Below are 21,237 nucleotides of genomic sequence, written 5' to 3'. Positions count from 1 at the left end.
GGACTGCCTACCACCTGTGTGTGACCAGGCAGTGCGCTACCTGCTGTAAATAGAACAGGAGGTGTAACTCTTGTTTTCAGAGGCTTCAGAGAATTGCACTTTTTAAAGGATTTGAAGTTTACCTCTTCCCATCACTTTTTCCAGCTACAGAACAAACACGGCCTGAGCTATTCTCTGCCAGTGCCAGAAGTTGAGCTCGGGGTTGCCTGGCGCGTCACGCACAGCCTGATTTGCAAGTGCCGCCTCACTTCTGAGCATCAGCCTCCTTTGTTTATTAGTTTACGACTCATGATATACCTTAGAGATGATTCGAAATCTTGTGAAACATTTCATGTCCCCCTTCAACGGGGGCCACCTGGGGTCTTCGATACTGAGGTTGTGCCAGTGGGTGGGTCCCAGTTTCCACCCCCATCGCCAGCACATGCGCCAAACACAATAGCTGGAAATAAATGGACTTAAACTTCATCCATTTAGTCACGTAGTGCTCATTATGTGTAGGACACTGGGACAGTAATGGCGAGACTTAACAAAGTTTCACGTTGGCGACAGTGCCTCCCAGTGAGAAGCCAGGACAGCCCGAGGCCATGCGTACAGGGTCTGGGGGGGGCGGCTGGCTCTCCACGGAGCACCTGCCAGGGCCTGGCTGGAGTCCACCGAGTGTTCGGAGGATCCCTAACACACAGCAGGGTTTCAATTTGTAAAGGCCCCACCCTGTGAAGACACCCCTTTCCCGGTGGTGAGGGGAGAGTGGGTACATTCATGGACGAAGAAGCAGTTTTTAAACCTCCCCGTTTCTGAAAGCAGGTGACGCGGTATTTGAGATCACAGGTGGAATGCAGGAGTCACATTTGCTCTGTTTGTGACTCTAGGTTTCGTGTGGGAGAGATGCAAGGAAAACCCAGTAGAGTGCCCGTTCCAGAATGACAGTGGCCGGGCAGCTACGCTGAATGATCATGTGTAAAGAGTCTGGTTTTTGTGTTGTTCTGTTCTTACTAAGATACAATCGATGTATAGCATTTTATTCGCTTTAGGTGTGCAGTACGAGGATTTGCTATGTGTGTGTATTGCAAAGCGAGTGTGTCCTGGTTGACCCGTGAACCCAGTCCCTGCTTTCTTCCCCGTTGCTTTGAGGTGCGGGGCTGAGGTGGGCGGGCAGTGCACACTGTTGACCCCCCCTTCCCCCAGACACCCTGAAGAAAAGGAGCTGGAGTCTTGGTCCACCACTTTCAGAAGGCAGAGAAGACCAGGCCTGGACCCGAGTGTTGAAGTGGGCAGCACAGTTACTGGTTTCATTCTTGGGTAGAGCTGTGGAGTGTTAAGGAGGAGACTCGGAGAGGTCAGAGATCTTGTAAAAATGTTTTCATTGCTCCAGAAAGGTCTTTCTGATCATTACCTTGCGAGAATACAGATTAGGTATCTGAAGACCTGGTGGAATGTACTTCTTAAATGTATGGTTTTTAAATGTCACTGGATAGTGACAGAAAGTCCCCTCAGTCCTCCTAGCAACACAATGCCTGCCAGTGTCCTGAAATCATTGAACCCAGTATGGGAAACAGTCGTAGCATTTGTAGGGCTTTAGAGCTGAAAGAGGTTAAAAACAAATGGACCCCAAGTGACGTGGCTTTTTGTGTGTTTTTGTTCCGATGGCCGCTTTGGCATTCACCTGTGTCTCCCCTCCTCTCTCCTCTCCGCAGTGAACACCTACCTCTTCATGATGCAGGCTCAAGGCATCCTGATCCGGGACAACATGCGGACAATAGGCGCTCAGGTGTATGAGCAGGTGGTTCGCGGCGCTTACGCCAAGAGGAACAGCAGCGTGAACGACTCAGGTATATTTTAGTAAAGACGTGGTCTGCTTAGAGTGTCTCCTCCCCGGAGAAGGAAATTCGGCTCAAGTAATTATCTTCGATGGAACAAGTATACTGTAAAAGGGGAAGGTTTGGCTGAGTCTTACCTTATTACTAACAAGAAGCTCTTGCAAAATGAATCCTTGTTAGTTTTGCTAGAAGTATGCGAAGTGTGGCCGTGTGACTCCATTGTCGCTCCTAATACTTTTCAGGGTTGGGGAGGGAAGACCCCTTTTGGGGGGTAGCTGCCCCCAGGAGGCAAATTAAGCATATTTGAGGACACCAGCAAAATAGGAGCACCAAGAGCTGTCCCTGGAAGTAATTTCACAAAAATGTATCCCTGCAGCCAGCAAGGAAAACCAGAACTTGGTTGGACTTCCTGGTACTTGGGGGATTGGTTTGTTCTGTTCTTTGCGTTTGTTCTGTTCTTTGTTTGGAGAAGACACGGTTCCTGTTGTTTTCAGAGCCGATGCAGCCTGGTCACCACCCGGGGAGAGTCGCTCCAACTCAGTTCTTTCTGTTGGACTCTACTTGAACTTGTTCCACCCAGTAGGACTCATTATTTATGAATGCTTAACAAGCTTTTATCTTGTAATAATCGTGTCATTCGGGACGGTTTCCACAAATTAAAAAGTGGCTTCTGGAGGAAGTTCTCTAGGTCACCTGGGTTACTGTCCCCAGTCAGGTGCCGTTTTCACCCGCAGGTCCAGCTCCAGCTCCAGCTCCGTGGCTGAGTCTGGTGGTCCGACTCCTTCCGCCCCGAAAAAGGCTCTGCCAACTGGGCGGCTAAACAGTGCAGTGATGGACCCAAGAGGGGGCATCTCTGCCCCCATCTTTGGAAGTTTTACCTGCACTTTCATTATTTTATAAGCCCTAATTACAGAAAGAGGAAAAAAGAACACAGGTTGGATGGCTTGCCTAAAATATATTGTAAGAACTTGTTTCTGAATCATGGCTTTGACTATTTTTATAAAACTATATTCGTAGGCAGTTCTTTACCTGTGACGGAAAGCTGTCTTTTTTATGTCTCTTTTTAACTCTTCCAAAAATTGAACAAAGGAAGTACTTCCAGATGGTTCAGTGGGACTCGTCTCGTCGTGGGGCTTGTCCAGTCTAGCCGGGGATGGTTTTCATTTTAGAAGTAGATTCTGAGGTTTTATTCTGCTCAGCATTCGGGATTAGTCCTGTATTTCTTTCACTGGGGACTGATGTGCTTTCCTGTGGCCTCTTAACTGCTCTCGCTCAAGCCTAGTATCATAAAACACGTATATTTTTAAAAGATAGTCATTTCTGCAAATTGGTCCTTCCTTTTTCAGTGAGTTCTAAGTGCACAGCTCAACTGGGGAATGTTGCATGTGAGAATTAGTCTCTGGTAATTGAGAACTCAAGAGAAATCCCTGCCTCTCAAAGGGAAGTTAAGTCTTGAAAATTGACCACCTCCTGGTCCTGGCCAGTAGCTCATTTGGTTCGAGTGTCATCCTGGTACCCTGAGGTTATAGGTTTGATCCCCGGTTGGGCCATGTACAAGAACAAACCAGCGAAGGCTTGGATGGGTGGAACAGCAGGTCGAAGTTTCTCTCTCTGTCTCTCAATTAATTTAAAAAATAATTTTAAAAAACTGAAACAAATTGGCCACATCTTAATCTGCCAATTTATCCTGCTGGCCAGCTTGGCAGCAACAAAGGGCCCTAGTTAGCAAACCAGATATGCTTTAGTACTTCCTTTTTCTTTTTCTTTCTTTTTCTAAAGAGCAAATAATCAATTTTCAGAGGGTTTTTAAAAATTTTTTAAGCCAAACTGTGGTCTTAGGACAAACTGCCAGAGCTGCGAACCTGGAAGAGGAGCGCGTGCACCCCCCAGATGCACGGGAGGAGGCCGAGCCCATTTTTGTTCACCGCTCATGGCGTGTGGCACCCGGCGTGCGGGTCGTCACCACTCACTCTGTCTGGCTTGTCTGCCGGCTCATCTTGAACATGGGGTCTCGTTAGTTCCCCGAGGGCTTGTTGTCCATGAAAACTGAGCACAGAAGGGACTGGCACCCTCGGGTGGCATGTCCAGGGACCCATTATTATTTGACTTTGCGTGCATTTCTCCAATTATCCTACACCAAAGTCTTTCTTCCCATCACCCATCCCTCTAGTTGAAGTAATAATTTTGTGCTTAATGTGTTACTATTTCCCTTATAAATTGGAAGTCTTTGCCGTTGGGGACTGTGTTGTTATGCTAGACACTGTACTTGCATTATTGCATGGAATCCTCACAAGAACTCAGTAAGGTAACTACTGTGTCCCCAAATTAGGGGAGAAGGGGACAAAGCACACAGGAGTGACAAGACGATGCTGCAGGGGAGTTGGGACTTGCTGACCCCCAAGTCCCAGCAGTGCCCTCACGGCCTCTGTCGTCTTTGTATCCCTGGTGCCTTGTGCACTGCCTGGAACACAAGAGACACTCAGTAAATTATTTTGAGTGCCTGAGTGAATAGATTTAACAAGGAAACACATTTAAAGCTTTGTAATCTAATCCTGAGATTACCGTCTTGATGGGCATCTTTATTATTGACACATCTTTAGCCAGTCTGAAAAAAGAAGTAGCATTTCTTTGAAAATGTATCCAGTGAAAGCCAGTTGTTTTTATTCATTTCTAAGCGGTTCTCTGCCTACTCGGCCTAGCACCACCGTAGCACCGTCGGTCGGTGGAGAGTGTCTGGCCTACAGCTGCAGGCACCGGCCTTACCAATGCTGACTCTCGGGTGCTGACTCTTTATATCATACTGTCCCTGTGACATCTCCCTACATGTGCCGGTTTCTGCATTTTTTAAGCAGAGAGGCGAGTGTGTGTTTGTTTTTCTCAGTGGGAGGGAGAAATGGTGGTTCTTCCTGGAGTCTTTGGGACAGCACTTCCCACACCCTGCTCAGCTAGATTGGGTAACCTAAGGGAGAAGGTGGGGTTTCTGCCACACCCCAGACCGGGGTGGCCCCATCGTCCCGATTTGCACATTGGAAGCCCCAGGGTGGTGGGGCTTTATAAAATATTGATGCTTACGCCTTGTCCCCAGAGATTCTTATTTAATTAGCTTGGGGCATAGCCTGGGCATTAAGACTTTTTAAAGCTTCTAGATGATTATGATGGCAACCAAAGCTGCTCAGCCACTGGTATGGGGTCAAGTTGAACAAGCGGACCATTTGATCTGCAGGTGGAAGGATGTCTGCTCTTCTCCCATTGTACAGATGTGGGAACAAGCTGCCTTCTTGCCCTTCCACCTTCCTTGCTCGAAGAACTTGTCCAGATTGGGAAGAGATTGACTTTAAATGAAAAAGTAAAACTGCACGCGGCCTTGGACACCCAGCAAGCTGGTTGTTTTCTTGCAGCAGTTCCGTCACCCGTGTCAGGAGAGTTAGACATGGCGGCGTGGTGTCCCCGTGGAGTGTCAGCATGCGGTCCACTCATTCCTAGGTGGCCGGACAAGGGACCTGGGCCCCACAATAACCGTGCAGTTCTGCCAGGCTGTGAGCAATTAATGCCCTCTGCCTCTTTCACTTCCTTAAAGTTTGTATCTCCAGAACTTAAAGTGAAAAATGAGGAAATTAGGGGTTTTGAGAAGTTTTTCCCCCAAGACGACTATTACAGGGCTTATTATGGAGGACTTCCACTCAGGAGTTGTGTAATTGAGGGTTTTTTAAAAAATATTTTATTTATTTTTAGAGAGAGGGGAAGGGAAGGAGAAAGAGTGGGAGAGAAACATCAGTGTGTGGTTGCCTCCCATGCATCCCCCACTGGGGACCTGGCCTGCAACCCAGGCATGTGTCCTGACTGGGAATCGAACTGGTGACCCCTTGCTTCACAGGCCTGCGCTCAATCCACTGAGCTACACCAGCCAGGGTAAGGTTTTTTTGTTTTGTTTTGTTTTTTAATAATGACACTATTTAGTTAGTAGCCAGAGGAAAAAAGTAGGTGATGTTTTGTTTTGCCCTGTTTTGCTCTGTGCTAGTTGCTACCAGGCTTGTTATGTCAGTGCCTGAGGGGTGTGACTTTAAACCCCCCAAAATAGGGTCATTAAAGTTAGAGGGTGTCTCCTCTGCTACGTGTTTTTGTTGTTGCTGCTGACTCTGTTTTTATTTTTGCTCCTGTCATTGTCCTTGCCCAGAATTATTATTCTCTTCTGGGGTTTTTTTTTTGTGGATTTGCTTAAGAAGATGCTTATTAGAATACCTCTGGGAATTTCTTTGCCTTCTAGGAAAAGGTAATTACTGTGATGCTGTTCTAAAGAGAAGAGTATATGTGTGTCATTAAGAAGCAGAATTAGAATCATCCAGAGTAATGATGGGTATTGAAGGGTTTTGACGGAGCTTTTTGAAGTGTTACCGTATTTTGCTGTGTAGAATGCACTCTGGAGTTTATTGCACAGCTACAGTTTTGGCTCAGACTTTCAAGAAAAAGTCTTTCATTTTGATTTCTTAATTCAATTATTTATTTATTTATATTTAGAGACAAACCCGAGTAGTGTATTCCAGGGTATTATTTTGCATACAGATATTGTTACTGCTTTCTAGAGCTACACTTATAATGCGTAATCATAAATAAAATAATTAAAAACATTTACGTGGGTACAGAATTAGTACTACCCACATATAATGCGCATCCTTATTTTTCCTTCAAAAATTTGGGCAAAAAAGTACGCATTATACACAGCAAAATATGATAATGAATACCTTTAAAAAAAGCCTCAACCTGGGACAGGTGTGCATGTGTGAACTGAGAACTTTGGACTAACTTCAATGTAAATGTAATTTTACCTTTGGGGTTAATGCTGACTTGGCTTATGTCTTTATATAAATGCAGGTGTAGAGGGTTTTTTTTTTTTTTTTTTTTTCAGGAAAGCCACAACTCAAAAGGACAGAAAGAGTCCTGTGTCTTTCTGTCCCTGTTAAGAGGCTGTTACAGTCCTCTCCAAGTTGCCTCTCATCGAGTCTCGTCCTCTGAGTCCTTGCAGAATGGGCAGCCCTGTGCCCCTGTGAAAGGGTTCACTGTATTGGCAGCTTGGTTCTTGGAAACCATCTCATAGTGCTTTTTAAAAGGCATCTGAGCTGGAGATTCTGGAATGTCAGGGTGCACAGTGAATTTGAGTAGGAAGTTTTAATGTTCATAGAACCAGCGTGGATCTAAAAGGGTTGGTGAGAAGTTTTCAACTCTGCAAAGATAGCGCAGTGGATGGAAAGATCGCTGGCCTGGGCTTCGTTGGCTCCCCGCCGGGGGCCGGCCGAGTCTCCCCGTGCCAGTCGTACGTGTGGCGCCTCAGTTTCCTCACCCGTGGAAACCAGAGGGGGAAGGGGCTCCCTTTATGCAGCACCCTAGGAAAAAGGCGTCTGCTTCACACACGTAAGACCCACGAAACGACACCACAGAGCTGTGTGTGCTGCGTGTGTGTGTACATATGTACCTTGTAAACCCTTAAGAATGAAGAGAACAGGAAAGGAAATCACAGCAAAAAAGTTTGGAAGTTGGAAAACAGATGGGGCCACTCACAAAGGACTTAACAGACCCCCCAAAAGGGATTGCTAACGTGGCAGGAAGGAAAGCCATCGCCCTCCCCAGGTTGTACCCTAGAATCTTCCAGAAGTTCAGAAATTAGCAACCTCAGGCACTTTGGGAGATAAGAACAAAGGTGGCAACTTAGATCGAGGTTGGCCAGAAGCCGTCTGAAAAGCGGTCAGACTCCCAGGTCCCTTTCCCTGTCTTGGCAAAGGACTGGAGACACAATAACCTGCCAGGAAGGTACACAGAGGGTCCCTCAGCTTGGGGTCACCTGTCTTGGTTTAGGTGTCCTCAGGTCCAGGATGCTTGTAGCCAAGACTGTCCTGTGGTGGCAGGAGATCGGAATAGGCTTCTCTGGGCCATATGACTGGGCCAAGAGGAAAGACGCAAAGATACTGACTCGGGAAGTTACTAAACCAAACTTCTGGCCAGAACACCCTATGATGAAGGACCTCAATCCACACCCTTCCAGTAGCTGGTCAGTGCCCCACTCTCTGGTATTAGCAGGTGACCGAGGGTCGCTGAGCTAGGGGGTGAAACAGACACGAGGCAGCAGGCTGGAAGAACCTGTGCGGGGAGAGGAATATGAGAACGAGCATAACACATATTCTTCGGGATAAGAGAAGAAGGATAGCAAATTGTGAAATAAGAACATTATTGTAAGAAGCGACCATTTAGAAAATGAAAAGGACTCTTTGGGATTAAAAAGGTGACGGCGGAAAAGATCATTAAAAGAAGAGCTCAGCAAAATTGAGGAAATTGTGGGGCATCAAAGAGGGCGTGGTCAACACAGCGGGCGAAAGCAGACCCCTAGCAAGGCACGGCAGCATGGAGTTTTCTGAACAAAGAGACGTGACTGGTCACCTTTGATCAGAGTCAGGGATTGGAGTGGCTTTGGCCTTAACAGACCCGAGGAATCCAGAGGCAGTGGGACAGCACCTGCACAGTCCTTTTTTTCTTTTTAAGTGGCTTTTAAAAGTTAGTTTATTTTTAGAGAAAGGGAGGGGGGAGGGAGGAACAAAGAGGGAGAGAAACAGTGAGATATACAAAGTTTCAAAATCACTTCCCATTTCCCCTTCTTAGAGTTGTGCTCCAGTAAGTGAGAAAAAGGGGGGAATTGAACTTGGGGAGAACAAGGTTCAGCACAGTAAAGGGGGAAGGAATCTCCAGGACACTGAAGAAGGGAGGTCCCGGCCCAGCATCTGCCTGTCAGCGCAAAGGACGGCCCGTGCAGATGGGAGTGGGGCGGCAGGCCCTTGGCCTTCTGTGCAGGATGGAATTAGGAGAACACCTGATGCCTGTGAGCGTCTTAAGCAGTACGCAGTGTTAAAGGGCATGGTGTTGAGTCAGTCCTTAACCCCATATAAAACTTGGCAAACAGAAAAACAAGACAGTTACTCCAGGAAAAAAACTACCCGGGAAAGGAAGGAAAAGTAATTATAACTCCCTGCATTTCTCAGTTATGATTAATATCCATAGAATCGTCACAATCTGAAGGCTAAAGACACAGCGTCCTAGTCACTGTTATCATATATGACCGCTAGGAGACCGGAGGATGGGGAGGGTGTGTGTGTGCTGGGGCAGCGGGGGGAAGGGAGGGCCATCCTCCTTCCCATAGTGGGGAGTCAGCAGGTGCGACTGAGGCCTAAGATGGGAGCACTGTGATTAACCACGTAGGGAATGGGGATAACTAACAGAGCGTCGGCTGACAGAAGTGAGGTTAGTTGCTTTAGAGAACAAGGCACAGGGGCACTGCTGTTTTCGTAGTTACACTGTGGAGTTATTTGACTGTATCCTGAGTGCATTGAAAGCTGCGATATCAGCAAGAATAGAAACACTGGTTGAAACGGTATCAACTGGTTAACATTTGCATTGATGAGTTCAAATTTGCAGCCGCGGGGAAGAGCTAGTCCAGCGCCCTGCTTCATGAAGAAGCATGTCTAAGGAAAAAACGTGTTCGGTGGGCCCCTGAGACTGCAGCTTTCATTGGTCATGTGCACCAGACTGAGTTGCCTGTTTTTCCTCCCTTTCTAGATTATCCTTTGGACTTGAACCACAGCGAAACCTTCCTACAAACCACAACCTTTCTTCCTGAAGACTTCACCTACTTTGCAAACCACACCTGTCCCGAAAGGCTCCCTTCCATGAGTGAGTAGAGAGAGCGCTTGCTTATCGTCTTCTATTTTGAAACTGCTGCCTTTTTATTTGGGTAGAATGAGAGGGAGCGTGTCCTTGCCGTCTCGGCGTGTCTGCCTTTGGAGAGAACTGGGAGCTCCTCCCTGCCATTGGGGACAGGGACTGTGAGAGTCACCGGTGTCCCGACCCTCCCTCAGCCCCTCTGCAGGGTCACTCGTGTTCTTGGTGCTATTTTCTACATTTTTCCCTCTGTTCTTTGCACATTCCCCCTTGCTTGTAACTTGGGGTCTATTAACACGTCCTAGAGAAAGTAATAGGCAACCAGCTTCATAGAGTATAACTCTTACACTAATTATAACTCGTTTGATGTGAGAGAAGTTATTTTCTTAACAAAGTACTAGTTAAAAAAAATTCTTGGATCTTTTCTTTCTTCTTTCCTTCTTTCTTGGAATCCCACGTGAAATCTAAAACAGTGACAACAAAGTATCACCCCTTTTCTGTATCTCAGTTCCGCTCTCTTAAGTCAGAGATGATGCGTGTTCTGGGTTTGGACATGGCCAGCCAGCGTCACTGGGAAATCACGTGGGACACTGAGTCCATGCGAGCCTCAGGAGCACACTGAGATGGCTCCAGGCTCATCTGCTGTCCTCCTTCCTCTTTGACAAGTTCAGCTGCTGTTACACTTGGTCTTGATTTCTTTCTATGCCCTGGGCAGAAAGTCTTAGTTTCTTGATTGGCTTCTTTCCCCAGGAGTAGTGGTGACCTGAGATGTAGTGAGTTGTAAAGCAGAGGAAGGGACTCCTGCCCCTATTAAAAGCTATCACAATAAAGCTTAAAAAGACATTGAACTTCTCCAGCGAGTCAAGGCCTGGACACAGGGGGAAAGACTGCCATTTTCCGGCCTCTCACTTTTTTTTTTCTCTCTCTCTCTGTACAGAGGGCCCAGTGGACATAAACATGAGTGAAATTGGAATGGATACCATTCACGAACTCTTTTCCAAAGACCCAGCCATCAAGCTCGGAGGTCACTGGACGCCCTCCGACTGCGTGCCCCGATGGAAGGTAGGGTGTGGCGTCGGACCTGAAGCACCAGGAAGCCCACCTGGGACTTGCCCCTGTTTCGTATCACCACGGGGTTCACTGACTGTAACGCTGTGCAGTTTGCTTCCTGCTGCCCGATGAAAAGTATTTGCATTTGATGAAAATGTCCTGGAGGAATGTGTTTCCCTGAGGATTCTTCTGTAGCCACAGAAATTTGCATCCTTCCGATGACCAAGCAGGCAGGCCCCTCTTGTCCTCCTCACAGGGCCGTTGTGAGCAGGGGCGGGGGTTGGTGGGTCTTTCATGGCACACTTACAGAAGCCCTCTTCGCAAATTCAGCACTTCCTGCCTTCCTCGCCACTGTTACTGTAAGTTGAGCGGGGTGAGAAGTGGAGAGAGCTGGCTGGGTGGCGAGGATTTTAAAGTGCGGATTCTGGGCCAGCTCCGTGAGGTCTGATCATGGGGCAGCCATGATCAGAGCAGATCAGACAGTTTCCCGCCCACGGCTAGGAACATAAAATCAATTTAATGACCATCATTCAGTAACTGTATCTGTGTTAAAGTTCGCTGCACACTGTAAGGGGAAGTGCTGTTTTGTGAAGTGTGTTTTAGCTGTATGTTTACATGTATCTATGGATCTTTGTGCGCCGGGTCACCGTGTAGTGGAATGTATGTCTTCCCCCAGCTCTGGTCTAGAACGAGTCCACTCGGCGGGCCCACTTCGTGCACCGTGTGGTGTGTGTAAGACCAGGGGCCACCAACTTCCAGGGGTCAACTTGTCAGAGTAGTTCTTCCTTTAGAGGAAGCTGAGGGCGAGGCAGCCTCCCAGCGCGGCTCCCCAGAAGCTGGTCACCGGTTCCGCAGGAGCCAAGGGACTGACAGGGAGCCCCCCTGTTCCGACCCCCTGCAGGTGGCCATCCTGATCCCCTTCCGGAACCGCCACGAGCACCTCCCGGTCCTGCTCAGACACCTGATCCCCATGCTCCAGCGCCAGCGCCTGCGGTTCGCGTTTTACGTGATCGAGCAAGTGAGTGGTCGGTCCTTTCCTTCCTGGCCTCCTCCTTCTGAGGCAGCAGCTTAGCGTGGACTTCCAGCCAGCCCGCCCGTCCGCAGTTTGAGGCGCCTGTAAACTGAAATCTTGTCACTGAGTCATCCTGAGGGGGGAGGGGAAATGGGGAGCCATTCTGTGCTGCTCCTTGAAATGTCGCTCGGTCAATAGCGCAGGTCTGAGTCCAGGGTGGAACTTTGTTTACCCTGAACAAAGGGCCCTTGTGTGTCGGTCCTGCCGGAGTTGCACTGGGTGGTGTCTCGGGTCCCAGGAGATGCCCTAACAATGGGGAGCTGTAAGCAGGAACTGCCGTGTGTTCCCTTCCCTCTCCTGGGGCTGGGTGATCTCCTAGCTGCCGTCTGCCTTCACAGCAGCCTTGGGAGAGAGGAACTTGGCTTTACCATTATCCCCATATTATTTCTAAGGACATCGAGGCCAGAGGTCAGGCAGCTGGCGTGTCGGTGAGGCGGGATGTGGTGCAGGTCCCCAGCGGGTGTCGATAAGCTTCCTTCAGGCTGGGCTGAGGCTGCAGCGACTTTGCTTCAGGAGCCCTGTTGCAAATAAGGTTCTGCTGTTGTAGGTTGGCACCCAGCCCTTCAACCGAGCCATGCTTTTCAACGTCGGTTTTCAAGAAGCAATGAAGGACTTGGACTGGGACTGCCTCATTTTTCACGACGTGGATCACATACCAGAAAGTGACCGTAACTACTATGGATGTGGACAGATGCCAAGGCATTTTGCAACTAAATTGGATAAGTATATGTATCTGTGAGTATCATTTCCTCTTAAAGAAGCAAATCTAAAAGGATGGTGAGAGATGCAGATGACAAATCCCGTTAAATCCCGTTAGCTCCAACCCAAATGCCCATCAGCTGATGAGTGGATAAAAACAAAATGTAGTATATTCACACGGAGTGCCGTTTGTCAGGGTAGAGGCGTGAAGTCCCGATACACGCAACAGCGTGGGTGAGCCTTGCAAACGGGCTGCGTGGAAGAAACTAGTTACAAAAGACAGCGTATTATATGATTTCATTTACGCGGACTGTCCAGAATAGGCAAATCTGTGGAAACAGGAGGGAGAATAGTGGCTGCGTGCGTGGGGTTGGGGGAACCCGGGGAACTGAGTACCTGCCAGTGGGTCCAAGGCTGCTTTTGGGGGTAACGAAATGCGTTAAAATGGGTCATGGTCATGGTTGCACAACCCTGTGAATATACTAAAAAGCTCACTGGGTTACGCACTTGAAATGGGTGAATTGTACAGCATGTCAGTGTGTCTCGGTTAACTGTTACAAAAAGTGCTCGATGAGCCCAGGCTGCTGTGGCTCAGTGGATTGAGTGCTGGCCTGTGAACCAAAGGATTGCCAGTTCGATTCCCAGTGCAGGCCAGGTCCCCAGTTGGGGGCGTGCAAGAGTCAACCACACATTGATATTTCTCTGCCTCTCTTTCCCCCTCCCTTTTCTTCTCTCTAAATATGAATAAAATCTTTAAAAAAAAAAAAACTCAATGAGCTACTCGGGTTGATGCATCTCAGCACGAGGAAACAATTTCAGATGGTTCAGGCCAGTGGCGCGGAGAGCATTGTGTTCTGTTTAAGACGATGTTCTCCAGCGAGGTGGCCTGTTCCGGAAAAAGTCACGCTCTCGCGCGCAGAGGACTGATGCTGTACGTCTCCTTTTAGGCTTCCTTACACTGAGTTCTTTGGCGGAGTGAGCGGCCTAACAGTGGAACAGTTTCGGAAAATCAACGGCTTCCCTAATGCTTTCTGGGGTTGGGGTGGAGAAGACGACGACCTGTGGAACAGGTACGGCCCCTGCCCCTGTGTCTTCTGGGAGGGCTCCCGCAGGCGGAGCCGCAGGGACAGAGGCGGGTACAGTGCAGGGTGTGCCGGGAGCCACATTCCCAAAGCTTTAGAAAAAACAAACCCAGGGCAAATTAACTTCGATGTGGTCATGAGTTACGTTAACAGTGTGTTTCTCGTAATGTATCCAACATGGTGTCCTTTCAACACGTAATTAATGAAAAATGTTAATGAAATAGTTTACATTCCTTTTTCTCACTCAATCTTTGAAATCTGCATGTACTTTCCATTCACAATACATCTCACTGAAACCTCCCCAAACCGGAGGTCGGATGTTGGTGCTCCGCACATGGATTTGTCCGGGAGATCGGATGAGGCTTGTGTTGTGCGGCTGTATGTGAACAATCCCCCGAGTGGTGTACACTGATATTTTTAGGAGTAAGTAAAGAGCAGCTTAATAAGGAATGAATAACAAAGGAATTGCCACCTTGTGTCTGTTTTAGCTTGGCTTTTAGCTTGGCTTCTAACAAGAAAGTATGTGTTGGCTGTTAATTACAAAGTAACGTTCCTTATTCCTAAACATTGCGTAGTATTGCTTTGTGTACATGTGCAGTAATTTCTTCTAATTCTCTTCTGTTGTTGCAGTTTTGAATATCCTTTGTTCACACGTGTCAGTATTTCTTTAGATTAAATTCCTAGTTGTGGAAATACAGAGTCAAGAATTAAATGCACTTCATTGTATTTCATTTCATTTTTATTTATCGATTTAGAGAAAAAGAGAAGGTAGAGAGAGAGAAACATTGATTTGTTGTTCCACTCATTGATGCACTCATTGGTTGATTCTTGTATGTGCCCTGACCGGGGATTGAACCTAGAACCTTGGTGTATCGGGACGACGCTCTAACCACCTGGGCTATCCGGCCAGGTCAAGAAGTAAACACACTTTCAATTTTGGTAGCGATTGTGAAATTTTCCTTCAAAAAAGATTGCAGGAAGATTCTGACCAGTGGTGCACTAGCACGCCATTTTCTTTTGTTTATGTATTGATTTTAACGTTACTCAGTTATGGTCATCCCTGCATGACCATTTTCTTATACCACTGCCCGCCTTAGAGATAAACAGCCTTTTACATTTGGGCCACATTTTGACTCTTCAGCAGTGGCCCACGGCCTCTGCACGGGACAAAGCCACTCCAGGCCATTCTTGTTCAATCCAGTAGGTAAAAATGGCATCTCATCCTTTTAATTTTGGTTTCTTAGGGACCTAGCAGGATGAAGAGCTGTTCCACATTCTTAACTGGTTTGACTGGTCCTTGCATCCAGCCGATCCCTCCCAGGACATCTGGTGCAATTCTCATCGCCCTCTCCCCCAATCTCGGGGTGGAGGGGTGGGTTTAGGTGCAGGAACTGTGGCTGGCTTCCCCCCCCCCGCACCCTGCACAATTCCAGGCTCCACGTGTACTTATCGAATGAGAGAGTAACTTGGAGTCAGGAGGATGTTGAAATGAGGTGAAAATGACCACAAACTTCACACAGAATCCAAAGTCCATTAATGATTTCTTCAAGCCCTGTGGAGTTACCAGTAAACCCAGCTCGGGAAATCTGTATCATGTTGGGAGAATATCCTGAACACCTCCTCCAAATTCGGCTTCCCTTGTAGTGGCTTTTCACACATTGTGAAGTTTTACACCTAGAGATTGTTGTGCAAAGTCATTCATCTCCATAGGGATGGGGGAGGTGGGCGGGGACCTCACTTCGACCCGAAGCAGGGAAACTGCACAGCAGCTCCGACTTTGCTGACTTGTTTTGTGGGGGGCAGGAGAGGGGTCGTCCTCATAGGACCCAAGGAAGCCGTGGAGAGCGAGTGTGTGTGCACTGGTCTGCGGGGACCACCCACTGTCGGACCTGCTGAGAGCCCGTGTTGATGCTCACCCTCAAGAATTTTGGGTTTCATTTTGAATTTGTTGTTTTGTTTCAAAACTGTTAAGTATTGTAGATTTCTTTTCTAAAGCCACGAGCTTACCCAGAGGATACAGGAAATGTGCATGAATATGTAGACACAGAGAAGCCCCGTTGTTCAGTTTGGGCTTCCCACCCTCGGCCTAGGTTTGCCCACCTGTAGGACTTGATTGCGGTACCTGAAAGCCCTTTCTCTTTGTCTCGGACAGAGTGCAGAACGCGGGCTATTCTGTGAGCCGGCCGGAAGGCAACACGGGGAAGTACAAGTCCATCCCTCATCACCATCGAGGAGAAGTCCAGTTTCTTGGAAGGTGGGTGCCATTTACTATTCCTCTCACAAATGCCCAAGTCCAAGGAGCTGTACTTCGCCTTTGCAGGTGTCCCAGAGCCCGTGCCAACCCCTTGCCTCACTGCTCAGCCGCTCTCCGGGCCCTGTTCTGACAGCTGCCCTGTGTTTTAACGTAACTGGGAGGCAGACGTGCAGGGGGACAGCAGAGGACTGGGGAAAACTTTGTAAGAGTTTCTAAGGAAATCGCTGGTTCTACATCTTAAGCTTTGTAATCTCCTCGGTAGCCTTCAGAGAGTGGGAGACAAGTTCCCTCGGGTCAAGGTCTTCATGACGGACACTACGTGTCACAGCAGACTCAGCTCCCCTCCTGCAGGCTCCGGCGCTGAGGGGGCCGAGGGACATCTCTGCACTTCCGGGGGGCCCTCTGTGTCTTTCGTTAATGGGGAGGGAGGACTGGCCCCCAGAGAGCCGATTCTGGTGGCGCGAACTCTGTCTTCACAGAGTAACAGGCACCAGGTACAGACACCCGACCATCCCATCTGCTGTGTTAGTGTCTTCCACCCCCCAGGCCATTAGCACCAGGAGCCTTGGTTTCCTCCTTTGCTTAAGGGGGGAGGGGTGATAAGGGAAGGATGTAGTAAATAAAGCGCCTTCCATGAAATAGGAGGTACTTCTTATAATAATAACATTGACTGCGGAGTAGCTGAATGGCTGGTGCCCCGCCACGTGTGCTCTCCTGTGGTCTGCCTGCCCCGTCCTCTGTCGGGAGGGGGTCAGACCTTTGCTCAGAGCCACCTCTGTCCTCTGCGCCAACAGGTACGCTCTGCTGAGGAAGTCCAAGGAGCGGCAAGGGCTGGACGGCCTCAACAACTTGAACTACTTCGCAAACATCACGTACGACGCCTTGTATAAGAACATTACTGTCAACTTGACACCCGAGCTGGCTCAGGTGGCCGAGTACTGAGAGGAGGAGGGAGCGTGTGTTTGCTCCGCCCACCACCGTGGAGCGCACAGACCAATGGCACTGGCATGTCCCTGGCCTCCGCCCCGGGCAGAGAAGCAGGGCCACAGCGTCCGATGGAAGGTGCAGGGCCCAGGGAGGAGCGTGCGCGGGGCACACGCACACCCCCACCCTTCAGACCCGCCATTTGGACCCACCGAGACCCAGGGAGCAAGCTCCGGTGCCGCTTTCATCGGGACTGGCTTCCTCTTTTCACCAGACGACGTCTGTCCTGCTGCTCTTCTGCCCGGTCTCCTGCCCGACGCCCCACCTCAGCCCCCATCTCAGAACCGGAACCGCAGCCCGCGGCGGGCCTGTCCCGGAGCTGGCTCCTGCGTTGGCCTCGGGAGCTTCTTGGCCTTCGGTGCGAAGAGGCAAACCCACCACAGGGCAGCTGTGTTTCAGGAAGAGAAATGAAACTCCACACACCATTCTCCATCTCTGGTGTTCTCTTCAGTTTCATTTTTTTAAAAAAAAATTACCTGCTTTGGGTGGGGGTTGAGGGGGGAGGGGAGGGACTGGGGAAGATAAATAGACATGTAACAATCACTTCTTGAAGAAGTATAATTAATTGTAAATAAGCCATGTAAAATGCCTTTTTTAAATTTAATTTTATAGCTGGCTTCAATTCAAACTGAGGATTTATATTATTACATCACTTATTTGGTTGGCAAATGCAGGATCTCAGTTAAAATGCAATGAAAGAGTATATCTCCCAACCTGCTGTCACTTTGGAAGGGAGTGGATTCAGGGTGTGTCACAAAAGAACAAACGAGTCCAATCTTGGTCACTGGTAGCTGACCTCTGCCACCATCCATCCCCTCTTCCAAGGTCTTGCTCTTGACTTTTGCTGTGGATTCTCGCCCCTGTTGGGCATGGACCTCTCTTCGCAGTCTGTTGCGAAGCAGGAGTTTGCTCTTTTGCAGCAAGCTGCTCTCCCTGCTCCCAGCAGACCCCCGGGGGAGGGCCCGCCGGCTTGCACCCCCGGGGCTCTGGCCTTTTGCTTTGTCTTTTCATCACTGTGAGAGGAAGGATGGGTGGTGTCTTTCCTTCTCTCTCTCTCTCTTTTTTTCTCCTGTGGAATGTGGTCACAATTTCTGAAATCTGTGCCTAAAGTACCAACTAGCTTCAGTGATTCCTCTAAGTATTTCCCTTTTGGTTTCCAACATTACTAACTAGTCCCCGGAACTAATGGGCGGTCAAACCGTGAGAAGCTCGCCCGGGAGCAGACGCTGCGTGTGTGCGGTGGGCCAGCGGGGTTGCAGGTTAGACCGATCAGAGCTCCGAGATGAGGCCGGCAGGGTGCCAGGGGCGAGAGCCCGCTCGCGCTGTTTGCTCCCATGCGCTTCGGGAAGTCGGATTGTAAACTGCGTTTGAGTTTGTGCCTCTTGCTTTTTCCCCTGCGCCAAACCCCTCGATTCGCCAGTCCCTGTGGACTTCTGCAGAATTGTGAACAATGCCAGTGTTTTTCCTCTCCTTTTCCATAAAACGTATTTATAGATCATGATTGGGAGTACTTTCTGAAGAGTACTTCATATTTTTTTTAATTGCCTTGTTTGCCTTCAACTTTCTTAATTTTCATGGTTTACATGGATGTGCGTGTAGGGGTGTATTTGTGTAAACACGTGTGGGTTGGGTTTTTTCCGATGCATGTTGTTGGTCCCATGGACATATGATCCCCACAAGTTGTGGGAGTGATTGGCCAGGCCTCATTTTTGTTCATGTTTTTCGTTCTTTTGAAGAATAGAGTGGCATTTAGAAAATCAGTTGCATTGCAAAGCTCTTACCAGCTTGCATGAGAGAGCAGGCTGCTGCCCTTGAAAATGCTGGTGAGTTGCATCATATGTTTTAAAAGATTTTGAGAATTTCATGCTTTAAAAGACCTTCAGAAGGGAACATTGCACACAGAAGTCCGTCTGGTTTTCCTTTGATTCTGATGCACACAGCAATAACGATTGCTCTCCCCCTTGCTCCCTTGCGTACCCCCAGACCTCCGTGCTGGCCCTGTGCGCTTCCCACCCTCCTCCTCCTCTTTCCCTCTTTCCTCGCTGAAGGCTGAGCTGCTTTCGGTGAGACAAAACTACGATGCCACTGGGAAGAACTGGCCAGGACGGACTGCTTGACACTTGGCAGGTGTTGAACAGGGATCTTCTTTGAAGCTTTTTTTATCAACCCATTTTCCACCAAGAACCAGATGTTGGCAAAAGGCTAACACCTGATTTAAAAAAGGAAGTGCCGAGTAGAGAACAGAAAGAAAAGGTCTCAGAAATCAGGTTGCTTAAATGATCTTGTAGCCGTGCGTAGGTTTGTGTCATTGGTGTGGAATCTCTCCTGTGCCCTGGGTGTCGCTCACCCACCCCGTGGAGCATTGTCTGGGGAACCAAGCCGGTGAAGCACCCAGCTCAGCCCGGTGCTGTTAGTGGTGTGAAATTCTCATGTTAAAAAAAAGTGAAGAATAACAATAAGAACCAAATGTGACCTTGCGTGTATTGTGGCAGCTGAAATTCTTTTAAGGCTACTGATGGGTGTGCCCCTCCCCTTAAATCCTTCTTGTCTTGGAATATTGCCAGACGGGGGAAGGTTGCTCCTTTCACACTTTTTTTTTTGAAGGGGGGGGAGTTATTTGCAAAAATACTCATTTTGACATTATAGGGACTCTTCTTAGAGCTTCTCCAGCACAGACATTCGTAGCTGAGCAACAGCCACGTGGTCGATTGTATCCACTCACCAGTGACGATGACATGGAGCGCAGCTCACGCCCATCACTGCGCTTTGTTGAGCTTGCTCTTGTTCTAAGAGGTGCCGGGGGTACATTTTTGCACTGAAATCTAAAGATGTTTTAAAAAAAAAAACTTTTCACAAAGATAGTCCTTTGTCATTACATTATTTACTCATGTGTTTGTACATTTTTGTATGTTAATTTATGAATGATTTTTTCAGTAAAAAATACATATGGAAGAACCAAACCTTGGGGGTCGTCTTTCTTTGTCTGGGGCAGTTTGGCTTCTTGGGGCCTTGAGCTCCTCCCTGTGTTCCTTCAAGCCCTTGGCATCCACCCTGCTCACTGCCCACCTGCCCCCTACATCCAGGCCAGCTGAGTAAAAAAAAAAACCAGCCCCAGTGGCAGAAGCACGGCACCGAGTTGCGCTCTCCAGGTCCCCGTCCTCCTTCCGCAGCTGGGTTTTCGCTCGAGAATTAGCCCAGGTGATGCCCAAGTCGAATAAGACCCCCTGGGGAGAAGGGGAGGGTGAGGATCGATGGGGTCTGGGTCCAGGATTTCACTGCCTGCCTGAGCCTGAGCCTGAGCCTGATCCTGCACGAAGTTTGTAACCATGTGACTGTTTACCACTCACAAATACGAGTGTGACGTTGCGGGCCCAGGTGTCGGGATACAATGACGAGCGGTAAGACGGGGTTGGTGTCGTAGCTTTCTGTCCTGTTTTCCCTGCACCCCCAGGTGGAGGGTATGATTGAGACTCCAACCTCAGCATGTGCTGTAACAGAGGTACCTGTGGGCCGGGAGTGGCTGGTAGGGCAGGTGCCCCTGAGGTCGGTGGGGAGCTGGGAAGAGACAAGCAGCACAGGCCGTGAGCGGCCAGACCAGGAAGCCGGGAGGGTTGGAGAGAGATCAAAGGGGGTGCTCACCGGGCATCTCAGCCGAGGAGTTGAATGGGCCAGACCCCTGGTGAAGGCCTTGTGCGGTAAGGTAAGGAGTTCAGATTTTGCCCTTAGAGCAATGGGTCCCAGGGTTTCCGGCAGGTAGGGCTGAGTGTCACGTGATCAGACGGTACTTTCTGATAGAGCACCGGCTGCAGGGAGGGCAGGGGATTGTGGAGGGTCAAAGCAGGGGGCCAGTTAGGTGGGTCCGTGTGGAGGAGAGGAGGGGTGCTGGGGTGAAACAGGGTCTGGGCACGGTTGCTGTGGGAGTGAGGGGTCCCCCCCACCCCCAAGCTGCTGGCCTCCCCCTCGCATGGATGGCAAGGCCATTTCCTGAGAGGGGCACTGGAGTCGGGTCAGGTACCTGGGGAAGATTGTGAAATCAGTTGTAAATGTATTAGGGTCTGGGAGTCTTGAGACAGCGGAGCAGAAATGGCAACTGAGCAGCGGTCCATGTTCCGGTTTGGGGACTGGGAGGAATGGTGGGATCAGGGATAGATTTGCGAGTGTGGCTGGACATCAGTGAAGATCTAGGAGTCGGTGAGGCTACTCAGGAGCTGAGTAGAGCAGGCAGTGTGGAGGGTGGAGAGACGTGACCTTGGCCCAAGCCTCTGAGATCTTCACTTAATGACAGTTGAGACCCGAGCAGACAGGAAGAGACATAGGGCAACAGGAGTGGACAGGACTGGAAAGTCAAGGGACAAGATGTTCGTGGGAGATGTGCAAGGATGCAGGGAAGGAGTAAGATGAGGAGTGAACGCTGATGAATGACCAGCCATGCGGAGGGCGTGGGTCTTGTGGCGAGAGCCATTTCTCGGAACTGGGGGGCGGGGGAGTGGGCCGGGGAAAGGAGGAAATGAAAGTGACGATGGGCACAGGCTCTTGAATTTCCTGAGAAGGGGGCGAAATGGAAGGCTGGTGGTTTCAATG

The 21,237-nt window shown here is 49.2% G+C and overlaps 1 protein-coding gene across 1 annotated transcript in view; it reads left to right on the top strand.

The window, feature by feature from the left end:
• Positions 1 to 19,616, top strand: part of B4GALT5 (beta-1,4-galactosyltransferase 5) — a 65,308-nt gene extending 45,692 nt beyond the window's left edge. Inside the window, exons 2-9 of the mRNA XM_037167147.2 lie at positions 1,695 to 1,829; positions 9,414 to 9,527; positions 10,453 to 10,577; positions 11,467 to 11,583; positions 12,185 to 12,372; positions 13,284 to 13,406; positions 15,571 to 15,672; positions 16,467 to 19,616. Coding sequence (XP_037023042.1) covers positions 1,695 to 1,829; positions 9,414 to 9,527; positions 10,453 to 10,577; positions 11,467 to 11,583; positions 12,185 to 12,372; positions 13,284 to 13,406; positions 15,571 to 15,672; positions 16,467 to 16,614 — 1,052 coding nt within the window. The 3' untranslated portion in view covers positions 16,615 to 19,616. The remainder of the gene's footprint in view (positions 1 to 1,694; positions 1,830 to 9,413; positions 9,528 to 10,452; positions 10,578 to 11,466; positions 11,584 to 12,184; positions 12,373 to 13,283; positions 13,407 to 15,570; positions 15,673 to 16,466) is intronic.
• Positions 19,617 to 21,237: the final 1,621 nt, after the last annotated feature.

The sequence above is a fragment of the Artibeus jamaicensis genome, unplaced genomic scaffold, assembly GCF_021234435.1.
Source record: "Artibeus jamaicensis isolate MK-2021 breed Jamaican fruit bat unplaced genomic scaffold, CSHL_Jam_final contig_685, whole genome shotgun sequence".
Taxonomy (NCBI): domain Eukaryota; kingdom Metazoa; phylum Chordata; class Mammalia; order Chiroptera; family Phyllostomidae; genus Artibeus; species Artibeus jamaicensis.
The sequence above is the reverse complement of the archived record's forward strand: the minus strand, read 5'-3'. Positions and strand labels throughout refer to the sequence as shown.